The sequence below is a fragment of the Hoplias malabaricus genome, chromosome 6, assembly GCF_029633855.1.
Source record: "Hoplias malabaricus isolate fHopMal1 chromosome 6, fHopMal1.hap1, whole genome shotgun sequence".
Classification (NCBI taxonomy): Eukaryota; Metazoa; Chordata; class Actinopteri; order Characiformes; family Erythrinidae; genus Hoplias; species Hoplias malabaricus.
In genome coordinates, this window is record NC_089805.1 from 24,150,361 (window position 1) to 24,173,444 (window position 23,084).

The 23,084-nt window shown below is 37.5% G+C and overlaps 1 protein-coding gene and 3 non-coding genes across 4 annotated transcripts; 1 reads left to right on the plus strand and 3 right to left on the minus strand.

Moving 5' to 3' along the window:
• Positions 1-836: 836 nt before the first annotated feature.
• trnap-agg (transfer RNA proline (anticodon AGG)) lies at positions 837-908 on the plus strand. The gene has a single exon. It is a non-coding gene; the product is annotated as a tRNA-Pro (tRNA).
• Positions 909-2,138: 1,230 nt separating this feature from the next.
• On the minus strand, positions 2,139-2,210 carry trnap-agg (transfer RNA proline (anticodon AGG)). Its single transcript has one exon. It is a non-coding gene; the product is annotated as a tRNA-Pro (tRNA).
• A 12,102-nt stretch (positions 2,211-14,312) lies between these two features.
• On the minus strand, positions 14,313-14,384 carry trnap-agg (transfer RNA proline (anticodon AGG)). The gene has a single exon. It is a non-coding gene; the product is annotated as a tRNA-Pro (tRNA).
• A 4,399-nt stretch (positions 14,385-18,783) lies between these two features.
• Positions 18,784-19,533, minus strand: LOC136699181 (hemoglobin subunit beta-like). The gene is made up of 3 exons (XM_066673671.1): positions 19,416-19,533; positions 19,111-19,333; positions 18,784-19,000 (listed from the first exon to the last, which is right to left on the minus strand). Exons 1-3 carry the CDS (start codon positions 19,505-19,507, stop codon positions 18,872-18,874), a joined length of 444 nt encoding a protein of 147 aa, XP_066529768.1. The 5' UTR covers positions 19,508-19,533; the 3' UTR covers positions 18,784-18,871.
• Positions 19,534-23,084: the final 3,551 nt, after the last annotated feature.

Here is a 23,084-nt window from a genome sequence, read left to right on the forward strand (position 1 = left end):
GATGGCCCACTGATGGAAGATTGTATTCTGGGTTCTCCAGTGGTCCACACCAGACCAGCTGCTCACCTGTATCCACTGCTGCCAGCCTCGGACCCTCACCGTTATCCACCACCATCAATTACACTCAAGTAGAAATGGATGCGGATTAGCAACACTATGCTTCCAGCACTGTTATTGTGGCCCCAGATTGATGCCACTATCACTATTATTATTATTATTATTATTATTGCAAGGGCGCAGCAGATAGTGTTGCAGTCACACAGCTCCAGGGTCCTGGAGGTTGTGGGTTGAAGTCCTGTAACAATTATCCAAATCAGGGTTGTGGTGGGTTCAGAGCCTACCTGGAATCACTGAGAACACCCTGGAAGGTGTGCTAGTCCTTCACAGGGCGACACACACTCACACCTACAGACACTTTTGAGAAGCCAATCCATATATATATATATATATATATATATATATATATATATAGTATGGGAGGGGGGTACTGGAGCTCCCACTCACAAGTTTAGCTGAGGAATTTAAATGCGCAAAGGTGAGTCGTGAGATGATTTTGTCAGGAAGGATCCAGTGGTTAAAGCAGTATATATATAATATATAACCCAAAGAAATTCACACTCAACCCAAAGAAACAAAGATAAATGTTAATTCTCTACACTACAGCGAAAGTCCTCTATTTTGAGATGGGCAAACACTGTAGTGTAGAATAAAGTTGTGCAGAGCCGTTATTCACCGACAGAGGGCGTAATCGTACACGAATCTGTGGCAAATCTACAGGTCAGTGCGGGACGTGGCACTTCTAAAAAACCATCTACTGGAGTTTTAGGTTTGTGGTTGGCTCGTTGGTCTAGGGGTATGATTCTCGCTTAGGGTGCGAGAGGTCCCGGGTTCAAATCCCGGACGAGCCCTAATTTTGTTATAAAATACACCACTGAAATCAAAGTTTCAAATATTTCAGTAAATATATAAATAGGAGCTTGAGGTTGAATTCACACTGAAACTGATTCATTAACTGAACCCAAATCTCAGCTTGTTTTCATATACATCATTTTCATGAATCAGGCAATTATGTCAACATGGTGAAATCTGTGTTTATTTAATGCAGCTTTGATGATTAAGGTCCATACACATATGATACTGTAACCCGGTATGTATCTGATACATAGCACTGTGCCCCAGCCAGAAAATGGAATATGGAAAAATGGACTGCTCAGTGCATTCTTGTATTCAAATAAAAATACATTGGCCTTAGTGGATTAAGTGACAAATCTGTCCTTCCACTGCGTTCACAACTTTCTTAATCCTTCATTATAGTTGCTTTTCTAGACACAAAATAATAAAACATAGTTACATTTTCTAAGGTTTATTACTGAATGCATTAAATCAATCAAAACATAGCTAGCTAGACCTGTATACTCAATATGAAAACAAGGACAGGATACAGTAAGCTGTAACCTTTACAGTAAGATTTAACCTTAAAATCACTACGCCCTTCATCAACAGGATGGACCAGTCCTTACACCCACACCTTATATTGTCCAAAATAACTTTTCTAATGATTCATACTAATGTAAATACCAGGTCAGCCGAATCAAGTGTGCTAGAGAAAGAAAAGACGAACGGATTCCTCAAGACTGGAACCGTCAACTTCTGTAGGATTCTGAAAACTCTTTTGAACAAAAGTTTTTTCACCGAGAGATGGCGCTCGAGTCATAATAACCATGAGGAAAATGTAGATCACAGATGGACGTGGCAGTAGGATTCAGTAGAGTTCAATTGAGAGATACTATTGGAGCTACAAACCACAACTGTATAGTAAATATATATTATTTAATGCATTTATTAAAGACCACACATGTTTGCACCCCACTGAGTGAATTGGCTCTGGGGCAAAAAATAAAATAAAATAAAAGCACCTAAGACTGAGACAGTGAAGCAAATCATCATAATGCACCGAGTTGCTTTTTACTCACGTCGCATTTTATCTTCTTTCTTGCTTAATCAGAGCGTGAAAGGGCAGAGGTAACATTTAAACAGTAGTCTGTAAGTCAGTGTTTCCTCTTGCAGCTGCAGGTTTTCTATTCTTGTACAGTTAGAGTGACTGAAATACTCATGTGTGGCTTTGGAAAGTAAAATCAGGGCTCGTCCGGGATTTGAACCCGGGACCTCTCGCACCCTAAGCGAGAATCATACCCCTAGACCAACGAGCCGAAGACAAGTTTTAAAATACAGTAGATACATTTTAGAAGTGCCACGTCCCGCACTGAACTGGTTCAGATGTAGCTCTTCACGGATTCGTGTGGGATCAGCGCCCTCACTTGGTGAATAACTGCTCTGTACAGAGAGACCGCTTTAGAATGAACCCTTCTCTTTGTTTTTGTGCAGTCAGCTGAAACAAATTGTGGCACATTGAAAGTGGAGGAAACTTTGACATTGAGCGTAAAGAGCCTAAGAGCCTTAAAAATCCAGTCTGCAACATGTAGCATACTGGATGATTGATCTAGCAGTCCTGGTGTTTTGACAATTTATTGTGTTTGTCATGATAAAACTATTTTCTCTGAGTCATTACACAATCCTAGCTTACTGATATTATTTGCTTGAGATATTATTTTACACAAGATAAGATGTAAAATATCCTATGCCAATCCATTAGAGGACGTAGTAAGTTGCTAATGTAGTTAGAGGACTTCATAAGTTGCTCCAAGCAAAAATTTAATACGACTTGCCTCCATTGCCCACAGTTCTTGTCAAGTGATCTTCCACTTCTCTAAATTCTATCAGCGAAGAGATTGGCCTTGTTTTGCCTGTGATGCTGCTGTTGTGCACCATGCCTCCTCTTCCTGATCGTGAATAAATCTAGTCATCATTTGCCTTCTCTCTGGTGATGTGGCCTTACTAAAAGATTTCCATGTATCACCTGACACAAGGCCCGCTCTTCTGCATTACACTTGGCCAAGCACATCCCTTAGCTCTAATGAGCTCCTGGCTACCTGCACTGCCACTCGTTGGTTCCACTTCTTTCCCGCTTTTTTTTTTTTTTTTTTATAACTGGCGCTGCTGTTTTAACCACTGCATTCTTCGATCCTGACAAAATCATCTCATTACACACCTTTGTGCATTTAAATTCCTCAACTAAACTTGTAAGTGGTAGCTCCAGTACTCCTCTCCCACACATGCCATATATATATATATATATATATATAAATTCAGGGCTCGTCTAGAATTAGATTCTGGTGTTCGATTTGTGCTACCTTGCTGAAATGTGCTACCATAGTGTACTTTTATAATTACAGCCCCCTAAATAAAACATTAGGATATTCAATAGGTTAAAAAATGTGTATCAGGAAATGCTCCCAACAAAAGTACAAACAGAAGATATGCATAGCCAAACAAGCTATAGTTTTTATCATGACAAACACACGAAAACTTTCAAATTTGTGGGTCTGAGCATACGCAGAGCCGTTCAGTGGGACATTGATACATTTCTCAGAACACTTGGATCTCTAGATCAATCAGCCAGTATACTACAAAGTATCCACCACTTTCAAGGTGCCACAATTTGTATCAACTGACTACCCAATGAAACAAAGAGAAATGTTAATAATTTACCATGTTAGACCTGTTTTTTGGGGGCTTTATAACAATATAATGAAACATGGGCACACTTTTTGCCTGGGGAAGCTGCTGCTGTTACTGCCAGGCCCAGTTCTAGACAGCTTTGGTTGGGGAGGGACAGTAAAACATGCGTAAATCTGGGTTTGATTTGAACAGGGACGCCACTTCCTGTTTTGGTTTGTTTTCAATTGTTTTTTATATGTGTAAAGATGTTTTAATATTAAATCATGCGACTGGATTTTCATTAAAGATACCTGCAATTAATTTATGATTAATTCTAATTATATTTTGTCTAGGTGAAATAATTTGAGATATATTTAATTAGATTTTGACTAGTGTAAAAGATGTCAAATTTACTACTGAGTTCAATGAAAGCTCCAATTCAAGATATATAATTATAATTAATTATTGACTATCTTAAACTTACATTTTAGATATCTACAATTAAATTATGACTAGTCAAAAAGTAAATTAGAGATAGCTTGCCTTTTGTTCTGACTAGTCATAATTCCAGTTAATATCTTAAATGTATTACATATATACTACAGAACGGAGCCAGAGCTATTCTCCTGTACACGTAACAGCAAATCATTTCTGAAATAAATAGGTGGTGGTCCTAAAGGCCTTTGCAGGTGTTTTGAGTTAATTAGCTGATTAGAGTGTGGCACCAGGTGTCTTCAATATTGAACCTTTTAAAAACTATTCTAATTTTCTGAGAGACGGAATATGGGGTTTTCATTAGTAGTCAGTTATAATCATCAAATTAAAAGAAGAAATATATCAGTCTGTGTGTAATGAATGAGTATAATATATAAGTTTCATGTTTTGAATGGAAATACTGAAATTAATCAACTTTTTCATGATATTCTAATTTTATGACCAGGACCTGTACATAGATTAAAAGGAGTAAACACCATAGGCTGTGTGTTTTATATAAAGAAAAGAAAGTGAGGCATAGCGAAAAGTGTCAGGACTGTGTTTTGTGTTTTATACGAAGAAGGTGAATAACAACATTATTGAAAAGTGTAAGTACCATTGTTTGTTTTAAAGAAATTGATGCAGATTCATGTGTAATTCTCCATGGTGTGCTTTAAACAAATAAAGGAGTAAGATTTGTGTTTGAAAAGCCTCGCATATTCACCTTTTTAAGGTGGAATGGAGAAATCAAGCTTGGTAGTACACAGCAAATATAAATGTTTCTCTAGATATTTTAGTGACATGATGTGCACTTGGTCATGTGTTTTAAATAGATAAAATGGGAAATAAGTGTTTCAAAACATAGTTGTCTAAGGTGGAAATGAGTAAATAAGAAGCTGGAGAACAAAGTAAATAAACTGACCCATTTAAGAGGGAATTAAATGCTTGAATACGAAAATTGTGAATATTTGGGTGAATAATACAACTGGTTTGTGTGATTAAAAATAGACAAAGGGGAATAACAGTTGCTTCAAAACGTTTTAAAATAGCTCTTAAAGTGAAACAGAGAATTCAAGAACCTGACGAATAACACCCATTTGTAAATGGACATATGTAAAGTGGAACGAAATGTTTGACTATGAAAAATGTGGATAACATCTGCCTCCTAAATGACATTTATGGTGGAAGGGAAAATCAATCAGTAACACCAGCCTTGTCTAGTCGAAATATTTAAGATAGATATGACAGTAAAGTCTTGTAAATGCAGGGAAATGGCAGCCGCATGTTCACTTTTTTGCATACGTAGAGGTTTTTGTGAAATGATGAACACTTTTCTGTGTAAATATGTTGATTATGGCACATTCTTTTTAGCTGTTATGGCCCAAGATCTTAAAAGTAGAAAATCAAATTACAGGCTGAACCAACTTCAGTGGAAATTCAAAGTTAAAATGAGGTTCAGTGTGTGTGTGGCTTCCACATGCCTGTATCACCTCCCTACAACACCTGGGCATGCTCCTGATGAGGCAGCAGATGTTCTTCTGAGGGATTCCTTCCATACCTGGATTAAAGCATCAGTCAACGCCTGGACAGTCTGTGGTGTGTTGGTGGATGGAAGAGATATGATGTCCAAGATGTGCTTGATTGGATTCAGGTCTGGGGAAGGGGCAGGCCAGTCCATAGCATCATGGAACTGCTGACACACTTCAGCCACATGAGGCCTAGCATTGTCATGCATCAGAAGGAACCCAGGGCCCACTGCACCAGCATATGGTCTACACAACAGTGTATCTGTGGATCTCATCCCGGTTCCTAATGGCAGTCAGGGTACCTCTGGCCAGCACATAGAGGGTTGTGCGGGCCTCCAAAGAAATGCCTCCCCACACCATTATTGACCCACTGCCAAACCGGTCATGCTGGAGGATGTTGCAGGCAGCAGAATATTCTCCACAGTATCTCCAGACTCTGTCACGTCTGTCACATGTGCTCAGTGTGAACCTGCTCTCATCCGTGAAGAGCACAGGGCACCAATGGCGAATCTGCCCATCCTGGTGTTCTCTGGCAAATGCCCATCGCCCTGCACGGTGTTGGGCTGTGAGCACAAGACCCACTTGTGGATGTCGGACCCTCATACCACCCTCATGGAGTCTGTTTCTGACAGTCTGTGCAGAAATATTGATATTAGTGGCCTGCTGGAGGTCCTTTTGCAGGCCACTTTTTCCTCCTTGCACAAAGGAGGAGGCAGCAGCCCTGCTGCTGGGTTGTTGCCCTCCTATGGCCCCCTCCACGTCTCCTGGTGTACTGGCCTATCTCCTGGCATCTCCTCCATGCTCTGAACACTGTGCTGACAGACACAGCAAACCTTCTTGCCACAGCTCACTTTGATGTGTTATCCAGGATGAGTTGCACTACCTGAGCAACTTCTGTGGGCTGTAGACACCGCCTTATGCTACCGCTACGGGTGAGAGCACTGACAAAATGCAAAAGTGAGCAAAGCATCAGCCAGAAAGGAGACTGAAATGGTCACCACCTGCAGAACCACTTCTTTATAGGGGTTGTCTTGCTAATTACCTCACAATTCTACTTGTTGTCTGTTCTATTTGCACAACCGCAGATGAAATTCATTCACAATCAGTGTTGCTTCCTAACTGGACAGGTTTATTTCACAGAAGTGTGACTGACATTGTTACATTGTTTTGTTTACATGTTCCCTTTATATTTTTGAGCAGGATATATATCAGAAGGAGAGTAAGTCACATTTTTGGGGCAATCGCAAATATTTGTAAAATATAACTTAACAATTTTATTTTACTTTTACTTATGGGCGTTTTTGGGAGTTATAGTGTCTTGAAAACATTAAATGTTCAGTTTTAATACTACCTGTATTTTTTTTTCTTATTTGTTTTTATATATTTGAATTATCACAAATAACTCTGACTTCTGTATGACAGTTTGTAGCATTCTATTTTATGGGTAGTGCAATCGCAGCTTATAATGTTTTAGGTATGTTGTTAGATTAAAATTGTATATTGTTTACAGTTCTGGAAAATAACCAGAGCCTTTTTTACAGCAGTTTTGTTAAGAGAAGCCACTTGGCACTGATTCAATGTTCATAAACTTAGTAGTCAACGATCACGCCGGCGTGATCAAATCACGTGCCAGCTTCAAGCTGTTGTAGAATTTGAGCTCCACTTTAGTGTTTGTTTCATGTGGATAGGACAAGTAGAAGCGGAGATATAATAATTTAAGTTTTGTATAAAAATAACATGCTTACGCGTGAGTAAATGTGCACATAATTCGAGGGCACTGGTGATGCAGTTTTAATATATCTTCGCCATTTTTCTTCTTATAAAGAAACGGGAAAAAGTCTGGAATCTGCTTTCTCTGATCTACAGGCTGAACGAATTTCCTCGGAGAGAGAAATATAGACAGAGCGAGTGAGAGAGAGAAGGCGGGGAGGGGGAAGCACGGGAAGGCAGATTTTATATTTTGTTGCCAAATGCATAAATGTAAATGGTAAAAATGAAGTGAAATCTGAACTCAGAATAACACTGGAGCTGTTTTTCCTTGTTGAAAATGAAGATTTAAGATCCGCAGGGCACATACAGTTCAGTGTCAGAGTGATTGCGACGTAAAGTAACTAACTATGATTGTAAAGATAATAATGGTGCAGCAGGTAGTGTCGCTGTCACACAGCTCCAGGGACCTGGAGGTGGAGGGTTCGATTCCCGCTCTGGGTCCTCCTGTCTGTGAGGAGTTGGTGTGTTCTCCCCGTGTCCGCGTGGGTTTCCTCCCACAGTCCAAAAACACACGGTGGATTGGTGACTCAAAACGTGTGTGTGTTGCCCTGTGAAGGACTGGCACCGCCTTGCGCCCAATGATTCCAGGTAGGCTCTGGACCCACCGCGACCCTGAACTGGATAAGCGCTTACAGATAATAATTATATTTAGAGTCTTAAAATGCTATTTAACATGTTTGTAATTTATATTACAATATGATTTTTTAAAATTGCGATATTATGGGGTTTTTTCCCGTTTTAGGGTCAAATATGCTGAAAAAGTGGACCAAAGAGAAAAAATAACTGACAGATCATAAAGTTGAGGTTGTTCTTAAAATAAAGATACCAAACACGGGCATGAAAACATTTGACGCAGGATATCGAAGCAAAATCAAAAGTATGCAAAAACGGCCAAAATAGGCCTAGACTCCTAAGCAATGGTTGATTTTATGTTGGTTTTGTGTTGTGGATGAATCACAACGTTGAACCAATATTAAATCAACATAAAATCAGTGCACAAATAAATACATTTTAATGTCACAGATCAACGCTGATTCAACCATTAAGACGTTTAAAAAACAATGAACGTTGTTTCAACATACTTTTGTTACCTGGGAATAAACAATTTAAAATAATACAGTTATTTTAAACTGGTGATACCATATTTGCAAAATATATGGACAGATTCTGCCTTGTCATTGTTCAAAAAGCTGACAGTCCTGATGGCAGTTGGCTTAATTAATGTCTGACAACAAACATGTTTTATCTGATTTATTACAGTCGAAAAGGATTTACAAGTGCACACTGGTCCCCCGGCCCTGTGTTATACTTATTTTGATATTAGAAAGTTGGCAATGAACGTTGTATACGGGGAGAATGTGTAGTGAGTCTGTAATTTTAAGACAAAAATAAAGAAAAAGCGTTAAATGAATGTCTGTTACAATCTTTAATTAATCCTGTATTCTGTGATGGGCAAACACTGTACTGTATAATACAGCGGTCTCTCTGTACAGAGCAGTTATTCATCGACAGGGGGCACCGATTCCACACGAATCTGTGGAGAGCCATGTTGCGGCATATCTAAAAGAAGGTCTAGGGGTATGATTCTCGCTTTGGGTGCGAGAGGTCCCGGGTTCAAATCCCGGACGAGCCCAGATTTTACTGTAAAATATACCACTGAAAACAAAAGTTTCAAATATTTCAATGGTAATGGTAATTGTGCAGCAGTTCCAGCTAGGCCCTGAGCCCACAGCGACCCTAAACTGGATAAGCGGTTACAGATAATGAATGAATGAATAATTGTGCAGCAATTGGAAACCAGATTGAAAATATAAATAGATATATTTAAAAAATATATATATAGATTTAGATATTCATTCATTTTCTGTAACCGCTTATCCAGTTCAGGGTCGCGGTGGGTCCAGAGCCTACCTGGAATCATTGGGCGCAAGGCGGGAATACACCCTGGAGGGGACGCCAGTCCTGCAGGGCAATATATCAAATCAAATCAAATTTATTTATAAAGCACTTTTCACAACTGATGTTGTCACAAAGCGGCTTCACAGAATTCCAGTAAAACAAGATTTGACATGAAATGTAAAAAACAAATTGTAAAACCCTCAAGTGAGCAAGCCAGGGGCGACAGTGGCAAGGAAAAACTCCCCCAGCTGAGGAAGAAACCTTGGGAGGAACCAAGGCTCACAAAGGGTGACCCATCCTCCTCTGGTCAATCTACTGGTGATAATAGTTAGGAGTCCGTGAGAACTTCAGTGTAGGGGAAGCTTCAAGGCACTTGATGGTTGCAGGAGCGTGGGCAGCTGATCTGAAGTGTGGAGGAGGATCTCGACAGTCATCCATCAGTGTCCAGACAGACAGGTGGGCAGTCGTTTACTCGGAAAGATGTGAAGGGATGGAATTAGTTATGAACTGTTTTGTGTTTGTAAAGTAGAAAATATGAAAATTTCCAGAGTGTGGCTAATGACTCCGGCAGATCTGACTATGACAGCTTTAACTAAAAGGAGAGAACCAGAAGGACACACAGACACAGGAGCATCCTGAAACACTGGCATCCCTCCGCTCCACCGTCAACAAACCTGAGTGATCGCGAGAAGCGGCGGGACGACAGCACCAGCGTCTCAGTTTACTATAATTCCATTCAACCCCCGGATCTGCCGCCTTTATCTATGGGGGAGCATTAGCTACCAAAAGATAAACTAAACAAATGAGTTTTTAGCCTAGATTTGAAGATTGCGACTGTGTCTGAGTCCCGAACATTTTTTTGGAAGATCATTCCAGAGTCTCGGGGCTTTATAAGAAAAGGCTCTTCCCCCAGCTGAGGCCTTCTGAATTCTGGGAACAATTAAAAATCCAGTATTCTGTGATCTGAGTGAACGTGGAGGCTCATAATAGGAAATTGTATCTTGAAGGTATTCAGGAGCAAGCCCATGTAGAGCTTTATATGTTAATAACAAAATTTTGTAGTCAATGCGGAATTTAACAGGCAGCCAATGAAGAGATGATAGAACTGGGCTGATATGTTCAAATTTTCGAGTTTTAGTGAGGACCCTAGCTGCAGCATTTTGAACTAGTTGAAGTTTTCTTAAATTGCTGCTGGTGCATCCTGACAGTAGTGCGTTACAGTAGTCAAGCCTTGAAGTAATAAAGGCATGTACTAATGTTTCTGCGTCCTGGAGGGATAAGGCATTTCTAATCTTAGCAATATTGCGAAGATGTAAAAAAGCTGTCCTAGTGATACTGCCTATGTGTTGATCAAATGATAAATCTGGGTCAATTATGGCACCAAGATTTTTTGCTGCTGAACCAGGTTTAACTGGAAAGTCAGCTAGATTTAAAATTAAATCTGATAATTTATTTCTTGCCACTTTTGGACCCAAAAGCAGGACCTCTGTTTTGTTGCTGTTTAGAAGGAGGAAGTTACGCAACATCCAGCCTTTCACGTCTTTTACACAGTCCTCTATTTTCTTTAATCTGTGTTTGTCATCGGGCTTGGCTGAAATATACAATTGCGTGTCGTCTGCGTAACAGTGAAAGTTAATGTCATGGTTTCTTATAACTGTGCCTAGTGGTAACATGTACAATGTAAACAACAATGGTCCTAAAATAGAGCCTTGTGGAATTCCAAATCTTACTTTAGAATAATTTGAATTTAGATTTTTTACTTTTACGAATTGGTAACGTTCCGTTAAGTAAGATTTGAACCATAATAGGGCTGTCCTTGTGATTCCAACCATGTTTTCTAACCTTTCCAGGAGAATATTGTGGTCTATTGTATCGAAGGCTGCGCTTAGGTCAAGAAGCACCAACAGGGATACGTGGCCTTGATCAGAGGCAAGAAGAAGATCATTTGTTATCTTGACTAGAGCAGTCTCTGTACTATGATGTTGCCTGAATCCAGATTGGAATTTTTCATATATATGATTCTTATGTAGATATGAACTAAGTTGTTGGGCCACGGCTTTTTCTAAGATCTTGGACAGAAATGGCAAATTTGAAATAGGCCTGTAATTAGACAGTGTACTAGCATCAAGATTTGGTTTCTTGATCATAGGTTTAATAACTGCTAGTTTAAAAGCTTTGGGTACATGGCCCAGACTAAGGGATGAGTTTACTATGGTTAAAAGAGGATCAATATTAGCTGGTAGTACTTCTTTGAGCAATTTTGTTGGAATTGCATCAAGTGTGCAAGTTGTACAGTTTGCGGAAGTGATAATCTTCTCTAGTTCTAACTGTGGGAGTGGGTAAAAGGTTTCAAGTTTTTCTTTTACAGTTACATTATATTTTATGTCATTCACATCGGGTGGCAGCCAGGATGGATTTGATCCTGTGGCTTGAGTTTGTTGTCTAATATTCTCAATTTTATTATTAAAAAAGTCCATAAAATCTTTACTGGTGAGAGTTGCTGGAATTAGTTGTTCAGAACCTGCTTGATTTTTTGTAATTCTAGAAAACACACTAAACAGTGCTCTCGGATTATTTTTATTATTGGAGATCAGCGAGGCCAGATATGCTGAGCGAGCTTTAGTGAGGGCATTTCTATACACTATAAGGCTGTCCTTCCAGGCAGAATGGAACACTTCAAGCTTGGTTGATCGCCATTTCCGCTCTAGTTTTCGTAATGTTTGTTTTAAAGTACAGGTCTTATCATTATACCATGGTGCGAGCTTTTTCTGTCTTATACTTTTATGTTTAAGTGGTGCTACCTTTTCTAAAGTAGATCGACAGGTATTTTCTAGGTAATCAGTTAGTACATCTAGGTCCATTGGGTCTGATGGAGTTGGAACTGGGGTTGATAGTTCTGGGAGGTTTTCTATAAATTGTAGGGCGGTAGATGGTTTTATTATATGCCTTGTAGAATAACGAGGGTTCTTACATATATTATGGCTAAGACGTAGCTCAAAAGAAATTAAGCAATGGTCGGAGAGGATGAGGCTTGCTGAGGATTGCGGTAAGATATTAATTTTGTCAATGTTAAGACCTAGTGTCAGAACTAAGTCTAAGTGTGTATATATATATATATATATATATATATATATATATATATATATATATATATATATATATATTTAAAACGGAGATAAAATTAAGCTCAGTGGACCAACAGTAGTCCGCCGTCTCCTTGTTGCAGGGATCTTGGGTCAAAGGTTGTTGGTAAGATGACGGATCAAGTGCGTCCGAGGTAGCGTACACTATGTATACTAGTTAGTTTACTGCTTTAGTGGTTATCCAGTTTAGGGTCGCGGTGGGCTCAGGACCTAGCTGGAATTGCTGCACAATTACCATTACTGAAATATTTGAAACTTTTGTATTCAGTGGTATACTTTACAGTAAAATCTGGGCTCGTCCGGGATTTGAACCCGGGACCTCTCGCACCCAAAGCGAGAATCATACCCCTAGACCGCTGTATTATACAGTACAGTGTTTGCCCATCACAGAATACAGGATTAATTAAAGATTGTAACAGACATTCATTTAACGCTTTTTCTTTATTTTTGTCTTAAAATTACAGAGACTCACTACACATTCTCCCCGTATACAACGTTCATTGCCAACTTTCTAATATCAAAATAAGTATAACACAGGGCCGGGGGACCAGTGTGCACTTGTAAATCCTTTTCGACTGTAATAAATCAGATAAAACATGTTTGTTGTCAGACATTAATTAAGCCAACTGCCATCAGGACTGTCAGCTTTTTGAACAATGGCAAGGCAGAATCTGTCCATATATTTTGCAAATATGGTATCACCAGTTTAAAATAACTGTATTATTTTAAATTGTTTATTCCCAGGTAACAAAAGTATGTTGAAACAACGTTCATTGTTTTTTAAACGTCTTAATGGTTGAATCAGCGTTGATCTGTGACATTAAAATGTCTTTATTTGTGCACTGATTTTATGTTGATTTAATATTGGTTCAACGTTGTGATTCATCCACAACACAAAACCAACATAAAATCAACCATTGCTTAGGAGTCTAGGCCTATTTTGGCCATTTTTGCATACTTTTGATTTTGCTTCGATATCCTGCGTCAAAGGTTTTCATGCCCGTGTTTGGTATCTTTATTTTAAGAACAACCTCAACTTTATGATCTGTCAGTTATTTTTTCTCTTTGGTCCACTTTTTCAGCATATTTGACCCTAAAACTGACAAAACATGAAATCGAAAAGTTTTTAAATCATATTTTAATATAAATTACAAGCATACTAAATGTAGCATTTTAAGACTGTAAATAGAAAAAAACAGATTGTAAATGTTAATATCCATCCATCCATCCATTATCTGTAACCGCTTATCCAATCCATCGGGCGCAAGGCGGGAATACACCCTGGAGGGGACGCCAGTCCTTCACAGGGCTAAATGTTAATAGATATATTTAAATATATATATAGATTTAGATTTATATATATATATATATATATATATATATATATATATATATATATATATATATATATATATATATATATATATTTAAAACTGAGATAAAATTAAGCTCAGTGGGCCTGATGACGGATCAAGTGCGTCCGAGGTAGCGTATACAATGTATACTAGTTAGTTTACTAGTTTAGGGGTTAAGTAGTACACACTCACTCCCAGCTAGCATGTAGTACTCAAGTATGCCATTTCGGACGCAGCCGTGGACTTTTAAATGGAACAGTACTTGGAATGAGACGTTTCCTAAGAACACATATTGAGAAGCTGTATCTGTGGGCAGGTATTTTATGTGATTTAAGCTCATTTATTCATTCGTTCATTCATCATAAGACAGTGATAGCCTTCGTAGTCTAGTAATTGACCTCACCAGGTTTTCTGCTGGGATGGTTTCCAATTGCTGCACAATTATTCATTCATTCATTATCTGTAACCGCTTATCCAGTTTAGGGTCGCTGTGGGCTCAGGGCCTAGCTGGAACTGCTGCACAATTACCATTACCATTGAAATATTTGAAACTTTCGTTTTCAGTGGTATATTTTACAGTAAAATCTGGGCTCGTCCGGGATTTGAACCCGGGACCTCTCGCACCCTAAGCGAGAATCATACCCCTAGACCAACGAGCCGGCCACGAACTCAGCGGTCGATGAATAACTGCTCTGTACAGAGAGACCGTTGTATTATACAGTACAGAGAGCAAGGACACGGCGGAATACTGTCGACCCACTGAGGGCAAAGTTGGAGGTCGACTAGCACAGTGATTTCTGGGCGGACCACTGGTGATTAAACAGAATTTTAGACAAAATGCCACATTTTAGCACTTTCCATTCACAGTCCAATTTACATTTTCCCCCATCATTAGGTTCTTTTGTTATCCTTTATAAACAAGATTAGTAAATAAACTACTAATTACTAAATAAATAATCCCGCACAGTGTCAACATTTTTACCATCATTTTATATCAGGCTTATACACATTATTATATCTCTCATAGTTGTTGGTAAGATTAGTATTAGTTTGTTTTCCAGAATAAAAGTCTCTGTGAATTTAAAATCTGTTTGAGGAGATTAAAAATTAGTATCCTGTATAGGACAGTAATCTGAGTGCTCCGATGGTGGACCAGCAGTGATGTGCCAGCCTTTTTATGCCAGTGGAACGATATATGCTTGCCGTCTGGGATGTCACATCAGGCGAACACCACCGTCACATATTTGACGTCACAGTTTCCCACATTATTTATATAAATCTCTTTGTGTACTGCGTTCCAGATTTTACTCAAATTAATTATAGTTCAGTAGACAGACAGCGTGGGGTAGTAGAACATGTATTTTGGCGAATTTTCATGTTTTACTTGAGAAAATGCTTAAATATCCCTAATAAGTAACAGTGGTTATCAATACACAAATGATTTACTATAAATATAGAATTTGTTTTCTTTAACAACACTTATAGAGTGGACAAGATCATTCAATCCTTGATTAAACCTTTTTTAAAGCACCTTTTTACTTCATTTATGTGAAACAAAAAATGATTTCTTAAAACAATATTGAACACATTTAAAAATTGATGTACCAAACTATATTTTTTTCTTTTATATAGTTTGAACTGTTGAACGGATTAGGATGTATCATCCATTGTTTATTTTATATGCATTGTATTTTGTGAATACAAATTGTAGATCTATATTTTCATTTGCCATGAATTTGATGAAATTTAAGACTGAATTTAATTTAATGAAATATAAAATAAAAAAAACAAACAAACAAGGAACAAAGTATCCTACATATCATAACTCTGTACACTGTTTTACTAAATTATATTTACGTCGAGGTCATGCCAACCTCTAAACTTTAATTAGTCCTTGGGATGTTTAGCAATATTTAACTGTTTAGCAATATTTTCCAAACCCCCAAAGAGTCCTTAAAGCTTAGGATCACACTCTCCAATCGCACACATGTGAACACTGAGGTGTCTTTCATGCTCTGGGCATGGCATTGGGCTTTGCTGGATTTAAACTATAGCTTTCTAAAATTACTACTTCAAATAAAGTTAAAACTATTGTTGGAATTTCTGAACTCTCTTAGCTGATCTTCTGGACAGGAAGCAGATTCACCCTTGATTGAATCTAAACTTCTACTTCATTTCTACTTTACATAAAATGTGTGACACTTGACAAGACAAAGTCTTAAGGAAGATTCCCGTTGAATGAGTATCCAAGAATTCTGAATCATGCTTTTGCAATATAAATAAACAGTTGGATCCCCATCCCCATCCCCATTGCCAAACACATATACACTCACTCACACACACACATATCCAATGTTATTGGGTTCTGAAGGGCTATGTTCTGGTCTATGGCAGCATTGGGATCTTTCTTAAAGATTGATTCCAACCTGAAAGACCAGCTGGACCCAGGTTTGGAGTCCAGATGCCCTCTGGTGTAAAAAAAAAATTATTTGGATTATTTGGATCTGTATCTTATATACAACATCAGATTTCTAGTTTCTTCATTCATGGTAAGTTTAAAAAAAAAACACGACTCATTCAGTCACACCCATAAATCTACCATCCACTATAGTCTAGGATCACCTCTGGCACACATCTGGATTCTGTATATTAAATACAACATCAGACTTCTAGTCTCCGGTACTGTAATCAGCGGTTTGGAAATAAAATGAATCTGAAATTTAAAAAGAATCTGACAGTAAAATGGTCTGATATTAAGTGTGTTGACTTGGCTGACCTACCTGAATAATATAATGGTCATTATTGTCAGAAATTATGGATCTTTTCAAAACTACATCCATTGAAAAGTAGTTACTGTAATCAGGGTTTTGTACAAAATGACAAAGTTCAAAGTGCAATTAAAAAAGAATCTGACAGTAAAATGATCTGATACTAAATATGTTGACTTGGCTGCCATTCCTGAATAATATGGTAGTTGTTGTTTTCAGAAATTATGTGTCTCTTTAAAACTATAGCCATTGAAATGTAGTTACTGTAATCTAGGATATAAACATAATGACAAAGTTCAAAGTGGAATTAAAAAATAATCTGATAGAAAAATTATCTGATATTGAGTGTGTTGACTTCCTGTCCTTCCTGAATAAGATGGTGGCCATTGTATTCAGAAATTATGGATCATTTTAAAACTGCAGCCATTGAAATATAGTTACTGTATTCTAGGATATAGACATAATGACAAAATGAAATTGAAAAAGCAATTGACAGTAAAATGATCTAATATTAAATTTGTTGACTTAGCTGACCTTTGTGAATAATATGGTAGTCTTTGTATTCCGAAATTATGGATCTTTTCAAAACTACAGCCATTGAAAAGTAGCTACTGTAATCAGGGATTTGGACATGACGACAAATGTTCAAAGTAAAATTAAAAAAATAATCTGACAGTAAAATGATCTGTCAATCCTGATGAATTCCTTTGTAGGTAGAAATGAATGGCTAAATGTAGGATGAAAACGAGAGACTTTAAAACTACTAAAGCCATTTTACGATAGTTATTGATGTATGTGATGTGGGTTTTGTGACCAAATCCAAGGTGGAATTAAAAATGGAAAAGGAAAAACATTTACAAGTTGAAAAATTATTTAATTTTGTGTAGAAACAATTTAAATCAGCCATTTTTAAAGCATGTATAACAATTCAGTAAGCAAACAGAAAAATAACAGTAATAAAATACTGAAAATATACAATGTCAGACATCAAAAGCAGTGGAGAACAAATGCTTTTTTTAAATCTACTCTTTTGAACTCGTTGGCATTCCATAGCGGCAGTTGCTGTCTAACAGAGAATGTCTTTCTTTAGTGTAGTGCTGTGTGCGGCAAAAAGGGACAACATAAGCAGTCTAGCTTCACATCGTAGAACAATATGAACTATTTAAGGTCTGTCAGCATCCTATTATACCATTTATAGAAAGTGTAAGTGTCTTTTTTAGCCTCAGAGAGCTGATTGCTCTTTTACATCTAATAGGGAGACCAAGAAAATTGAATGTCTGATGACGTGACCGCAGTGAAATACGTGTCGCCACAGCAGGTAGAAATGTAAAATTGAGCAATCTAACATCTTCATGTGAGTGACTTAATGAAGGCAGCAACGTGTTTTAAAAAATCTAGATAGCTATTTATATGCCTTCTCTGGCTTGTGCAGGTGCTTATGAGGACGCAACCCACATGACCAATAATATGAGGGAGGCAGAGACGAGTGGTATTGTCCAATGTAGGGTTGTTTGAAATCGTATTTCAAAGATATTTCCAGGCATGGAAATTGTAAATGTATTGTAATATTTAGCATTATAGGTAAGGAGGATATATAAATGTTTAAATCCCCAATCCCCCTAAACCCACTGGTTTGTTTCTCAATGAGCTGCTTTCAGAGTTCCCCATTGTATCAAGAGATAAAATGTTTATTTCTGTAATTCTCGACCCTTAAATACAGCTGTAGGTGCAATAATATTTTACAGCTGGCTAATCAGAAGTTTCTAAAAATCACTACATCAGTTTTAGATATCTATTTAAAGTGACAGGCAATAAATATCGTTAAACACAAACAGCAGTCCAAGTGCTATTAAAATCAGTTTTATTGAATTATTATATTTGTAAATATAAATATTTATACATTTTATAATTACATTTTAATATGAGAAGACAAACATCAAAGCATTCAACTAACTTTATCGGAATGCACGGTAAAGATTATTCTAAACCAAACTATTGGTTTGCACAATGCCGGGTTAAATTTGGGAATTACGTCGCATTTTTAATATAACACTGTTATATATGGTTTATTTGATAATGTTTCTGTAAATACACACAGCAGTCGTTTTCTTGCTTTTAAAAATAAAAATCCATACACCTATATTGAAAGCCTATTTGAAAAGTCATTATATCGTTTGATTATGACGTAAATCTAATAAATCATGTGTATCTGAGCTAATGCCCAATTATGTATGCTATCTGGAGTAAGAAAATATCACACGCTGCACCGAACACATCAGTTCTGATCAAGTTTATTTATTTTAACTGACAAATACAGTTTCGATTATACAATTGGTAGTTTCTCATGGTCCTGTCGAGCAGTCAAGTCCATTCAGCGTCTAGTGGTACTGCTTTCTGAGGGCAGCGGCTACCACGGCCAGGAACTTCTGGAAAGCTGCCTGCACCTCAGGTGTGAAAGCAGCTCCCATTTGAGCGGCAACGACGATGGTAATGCAGTCAGCCAACAGCTGCGGGGAGAAGAGAATAAGGAACAAACATTAGACAATATTCTTCAACATCGGTGCCTTTAACAGACGAGGACTTCACAAAACAGAAAGAGATTTCACACTGGACTTACCCTGAAGTTGTCGGGATCCACATGCAGTTTCTCGGAGTGCAGCACACTCAGTTCAGCGAAGGCAACCTTGATGTTGTCCATGTTCTTCACAGCTTTGTCCAGACCACTGAATACAACTAAGCCGTGAGCAGCGACCATGGGGTTTCCCATGATTGCGGCGGCGTTGTACAAGTTTCCAAACTTGGCGAAGTACCTCTGAGTCCAGGGGTACACCACAAGACATCTGAGGGTTAAAGAAAGCATAGATCAGCAGAATAAACCACGAAGCGTTTACAAAAGCGTGAACTAAACTTCAAATCGCTTACCTCGTCAAGGCGTTCAGTCCCACGTTGGCGTAATCGATTTTGGAGAAGATGTCCTGGATGGTAGCACGCTCGAAATCTGTCCAGACAACCATGTTGATGTATTTGTTTTCTACGTTTCCTGACGTGGAAAAGCTGTGTAATGTAAGGGACTCTGTCAGGGGCTTATATATCTGAAAGTCCACCCCACCCAAACCCAGCTGATTGGTCGGCAGTTACATGGGGTGTGTTCTGTCACGATGTGGTGAACAACTGTTATCTGATATGTGTGTAGAGCAATTTTTTTCTTTCTTAATTTCTATCGATGTTGTAATTGTATTAGGCGAAAGTAGTGTCTCGGAAAAAAAAGTACGGTAGAAGTACATTTACTAAAGGTACATCAGTGGATTTAAAGTCCACTTATAATCCCTCAAGGTACATTAAATCCTCTTCTCCAGAAAGACAAGTGAATATTTTTAATATTTCATTATAGAACTGTGTGAAATAAAATAACGTAATATAAGTCATGTAGACTTGAGTGTATCAATAACATTTTTAAATCTACAATTATAATAGAATAAGGTATAGATATGTTCCCTAACTAAATGTACAGATTAAGATACCCTTGATTGTCCGACCACAGTGATAGTATTTCTGAGTACCTAAACTTGAAAGTCTGTCTGTGAAAATATATGTAGACGAAAATGTTTGTAATAAAACCGCGTAAATAGTGTATACGTATAAACGCTACATGTTTAAATCACTCATTTGTCAAACTGATAGGTTTGTATGGTTAAATTATTTTTTAGACATTGTAAGTTGTCATCGACAGTCATGCAAATGTACCTTTAAATGTACAAAAGTGGTGTTTAACTGGAGTTATGTTATATAAAGCTACATTCTCTTCTCCACAAGGAGAGTTAAATTTGATATCTTTCATTATATAACTGTGTAAAAAGAATATAAGTCCTGGAAATTAAATTGGGCATATGCAGTCATGACAACGTACAAATATACAGTATAGAATATTAGTACAACTTAGTTCCCATTTGTACCATTTGAGGGTATAACCACAGTGACAGTTTTCTAACAATGTACACAGACATTAGTACATTGTTTAATTTCACAAACATTAAAAAGCAGATATTTCAAGGAGGAAACCCTTCTGTTAGAATCCTGTTGTTTCATTGTGATAGTAAAGGAAAGCGCTGTCGCAGAAGTTCACAATCTCTTTGAGATCTTCGCACAATTTTATCTGCTGACATCGCCTTATTGCACTCTCAGAAAAAAAGGTACGGTGTAAATGTACCTTTAAAGCTACAACAGTGTTTAAAAGTCCAGATTTGTTCCTAAAAAGTACATCACATTATCTTCTCTAGAAAGAGAGATACATGTTTGTAATCTTTCATAATAGAACTGTGTCATATAAAAAAAAAATTAAAAACATAATATAAGTCCTGGAGATGAAACGGGGCGTATGAAATCAACGCAATTTTAAAATAGACAATTATAATAAAATAAGGTATAATTACGCTCCTTAATTAAAGAATAAATAGAGGTGTAAAATGTATTATTATTTATTATTATATTTATTTATTTATTGGCATGTTTGTCACTGTTAAATGTTTCAGATCATCAAACAAATTTAAATATTAGTTAAATATTAGTCAACACATGTAAACACAAAATGCAGTTTTGATTTTAAAAAAGTGGTTAATGCTCAAAAACCCTTCAATGTGGCTGAATTACAGCAATTCTGCACAGATGAGTGGGCCAAAATTCCTTCACAGTGCTGTGAAAGACTTATTGCAAGTTACTGCAAACACTTGATTGCAGGTGTTGTCTTTGACTAGTATTTAAATTACTCTTGAGGGTACCACCACAGAGACAGCAAAAGGTACCACCACAGTGACAAGGTTTCTGAAGATAATATCTTTCAAGAATTTGATTTCATAAGTACATTAACAATCGTATTATACATAAACATATAATACGTGAACATATTTTTCATCAGAATTACCTTAAAAGAGAAGAACAAGAAGGAATGCTTCAAAGATCAGTTAATAGCCGGCCCTGTATCTGGGTTAAATCCCACGTTTTGGTTTGGTTTGGAATGAACTGCAAAGAAAGGTGAAAGCAAAGCTACAAATGCAGAACATTTGTGGAAACCTACAACAGTGTGGGGCAAGACTTTCCAGACATAGAATACCTAGAGTTGTCTTTATATCTGTAAAAAGTGGCTAATCCTAATACAAGAGAAATTGTGTTGATGTGTAGTTTGTTACATTTGTATTAACCAAGAACAGAAAGCTGTGTCTGCACTGGCAGAGGTTCACCGAAAGTTAACAGTTAGGATTGTGATTTCTACTGAGGCACACAGATGGTAGGGTTAGAAATATTTGGCAGCAGCATTCATCCATTGACTCAATCCACCTTGTATCAACAGTCATGGTGGAGTTGGAATAATGAGGAATGTTTCCTCAGCACACTTTCCTGAGGAATTAATTATAGTTTGAATGCCACAGTATTCAAGCATTGTTGCTGACATTTATTACCACAATTCAGCTGTCTTCTAATGGTTCCACTTCTGTGGACAGTTCAGCATTCAAAGATAAAATATAAGTCTCACTACAGCACATTAGAATCCTATGGTAATAGATTAATTCAATTGAATAAGAAAAAAACAACTGAAAAAAAATGTATTGACAAGTTCACTTAAAGTCTCCCACCTGTTTGTATGTAGCCCTTACTCAGTAAATGGGAAACAAACTAATGGTGACTTTTGACTGCATGGTGCCTTCTCTGCTCTGCTTTGTTGCTTTTCCACTTGGTAAATCTGGTACCTGGTCCCTGAAAGTGGTACTTTTTTTAGTCCCTGCTCCCAACTGGTTCCAAAGCGAGCCGAATAGGAACTAAATATGATGTAAAAACATTACAGAGGGCTGAATGTCCAAAGAGACTTCTTTAGACAGCAAAATATAAACAGTCAACACAAGCTAGCCACTTATAAAATCTGCAAGAGATCACATTGATTTATCCGACTCACATTGGCAAACTGGTAAAACTGCACTGTGGTGTTTTGAAGAGATTTAAACGTTCCTTGAATCGGAGGCCAATAAAATAATGCACTGAGAGCCAGACTTGGGAACACAGAATGGAAAAACGCAATTGATTTGTCTGAACTGATGTGCAGAGTTGTGTTTAATCCCAAACAAAGATACAACAGGCAAATACAAAATGAGGAAACAAGCTATTGGGGTTTTGCTGTGTCATCAAATATATATTGGTACGGGAGACTTTATAGTGGAAAACCCACCAGGGACCATACAAATAGAGCCGAGTCAAGAAGAGGACATCCCATGTAGTGGAAAAAAAGTGCTTAAAGCTTCTTAATTCAGAGCTCTCTCCCTTCATTGCCTGCTCAGCCACAGCCAAGAAACATCACCTACACAATGGAGAGACCTCAGAACATTGAAACTAACACAAACAGTTACCCCCAATCTGTCACTAAGACACTTACTGGCTGAGGTTCAGAATGTCACTGAACAGCTGCCGTTTCAGAGCAGGGTCAGAGCTGAAATAATAATAATAATAATAATAATAATAATAATCAATAAAAGTTTGAATGTGACATCTCTTTTGTCAGATAGTTGTTGTAAATAACACAATATTATGCAAAACGTATTTAATAAA

Bases quoted from the DNA above. Each gene is read 5' to 3' on its own strand.
- LOC136699181 (XM_066673671.1), bottom strand. From the start codon at position 19,507: ATGGTTGTCTGGACAGATTTCGAGCGTGCTACCATCCAGGACATCTTC. The intron at 19,334-19,415 runs GTAAGCGATTTG...TTTAACCCTCAG, and splicing joins GGACTGAACGCCTTGACGAG to ATGTCTTGTGGTGTACCCCT. The intron at 19,001-19,110 runs GTAAGTCCAGTG...TTCTCCCCGCAG, and splicing joins TGGATCCCGACAACTTCAGG to CTGTTGGCTGACTGCATTAC.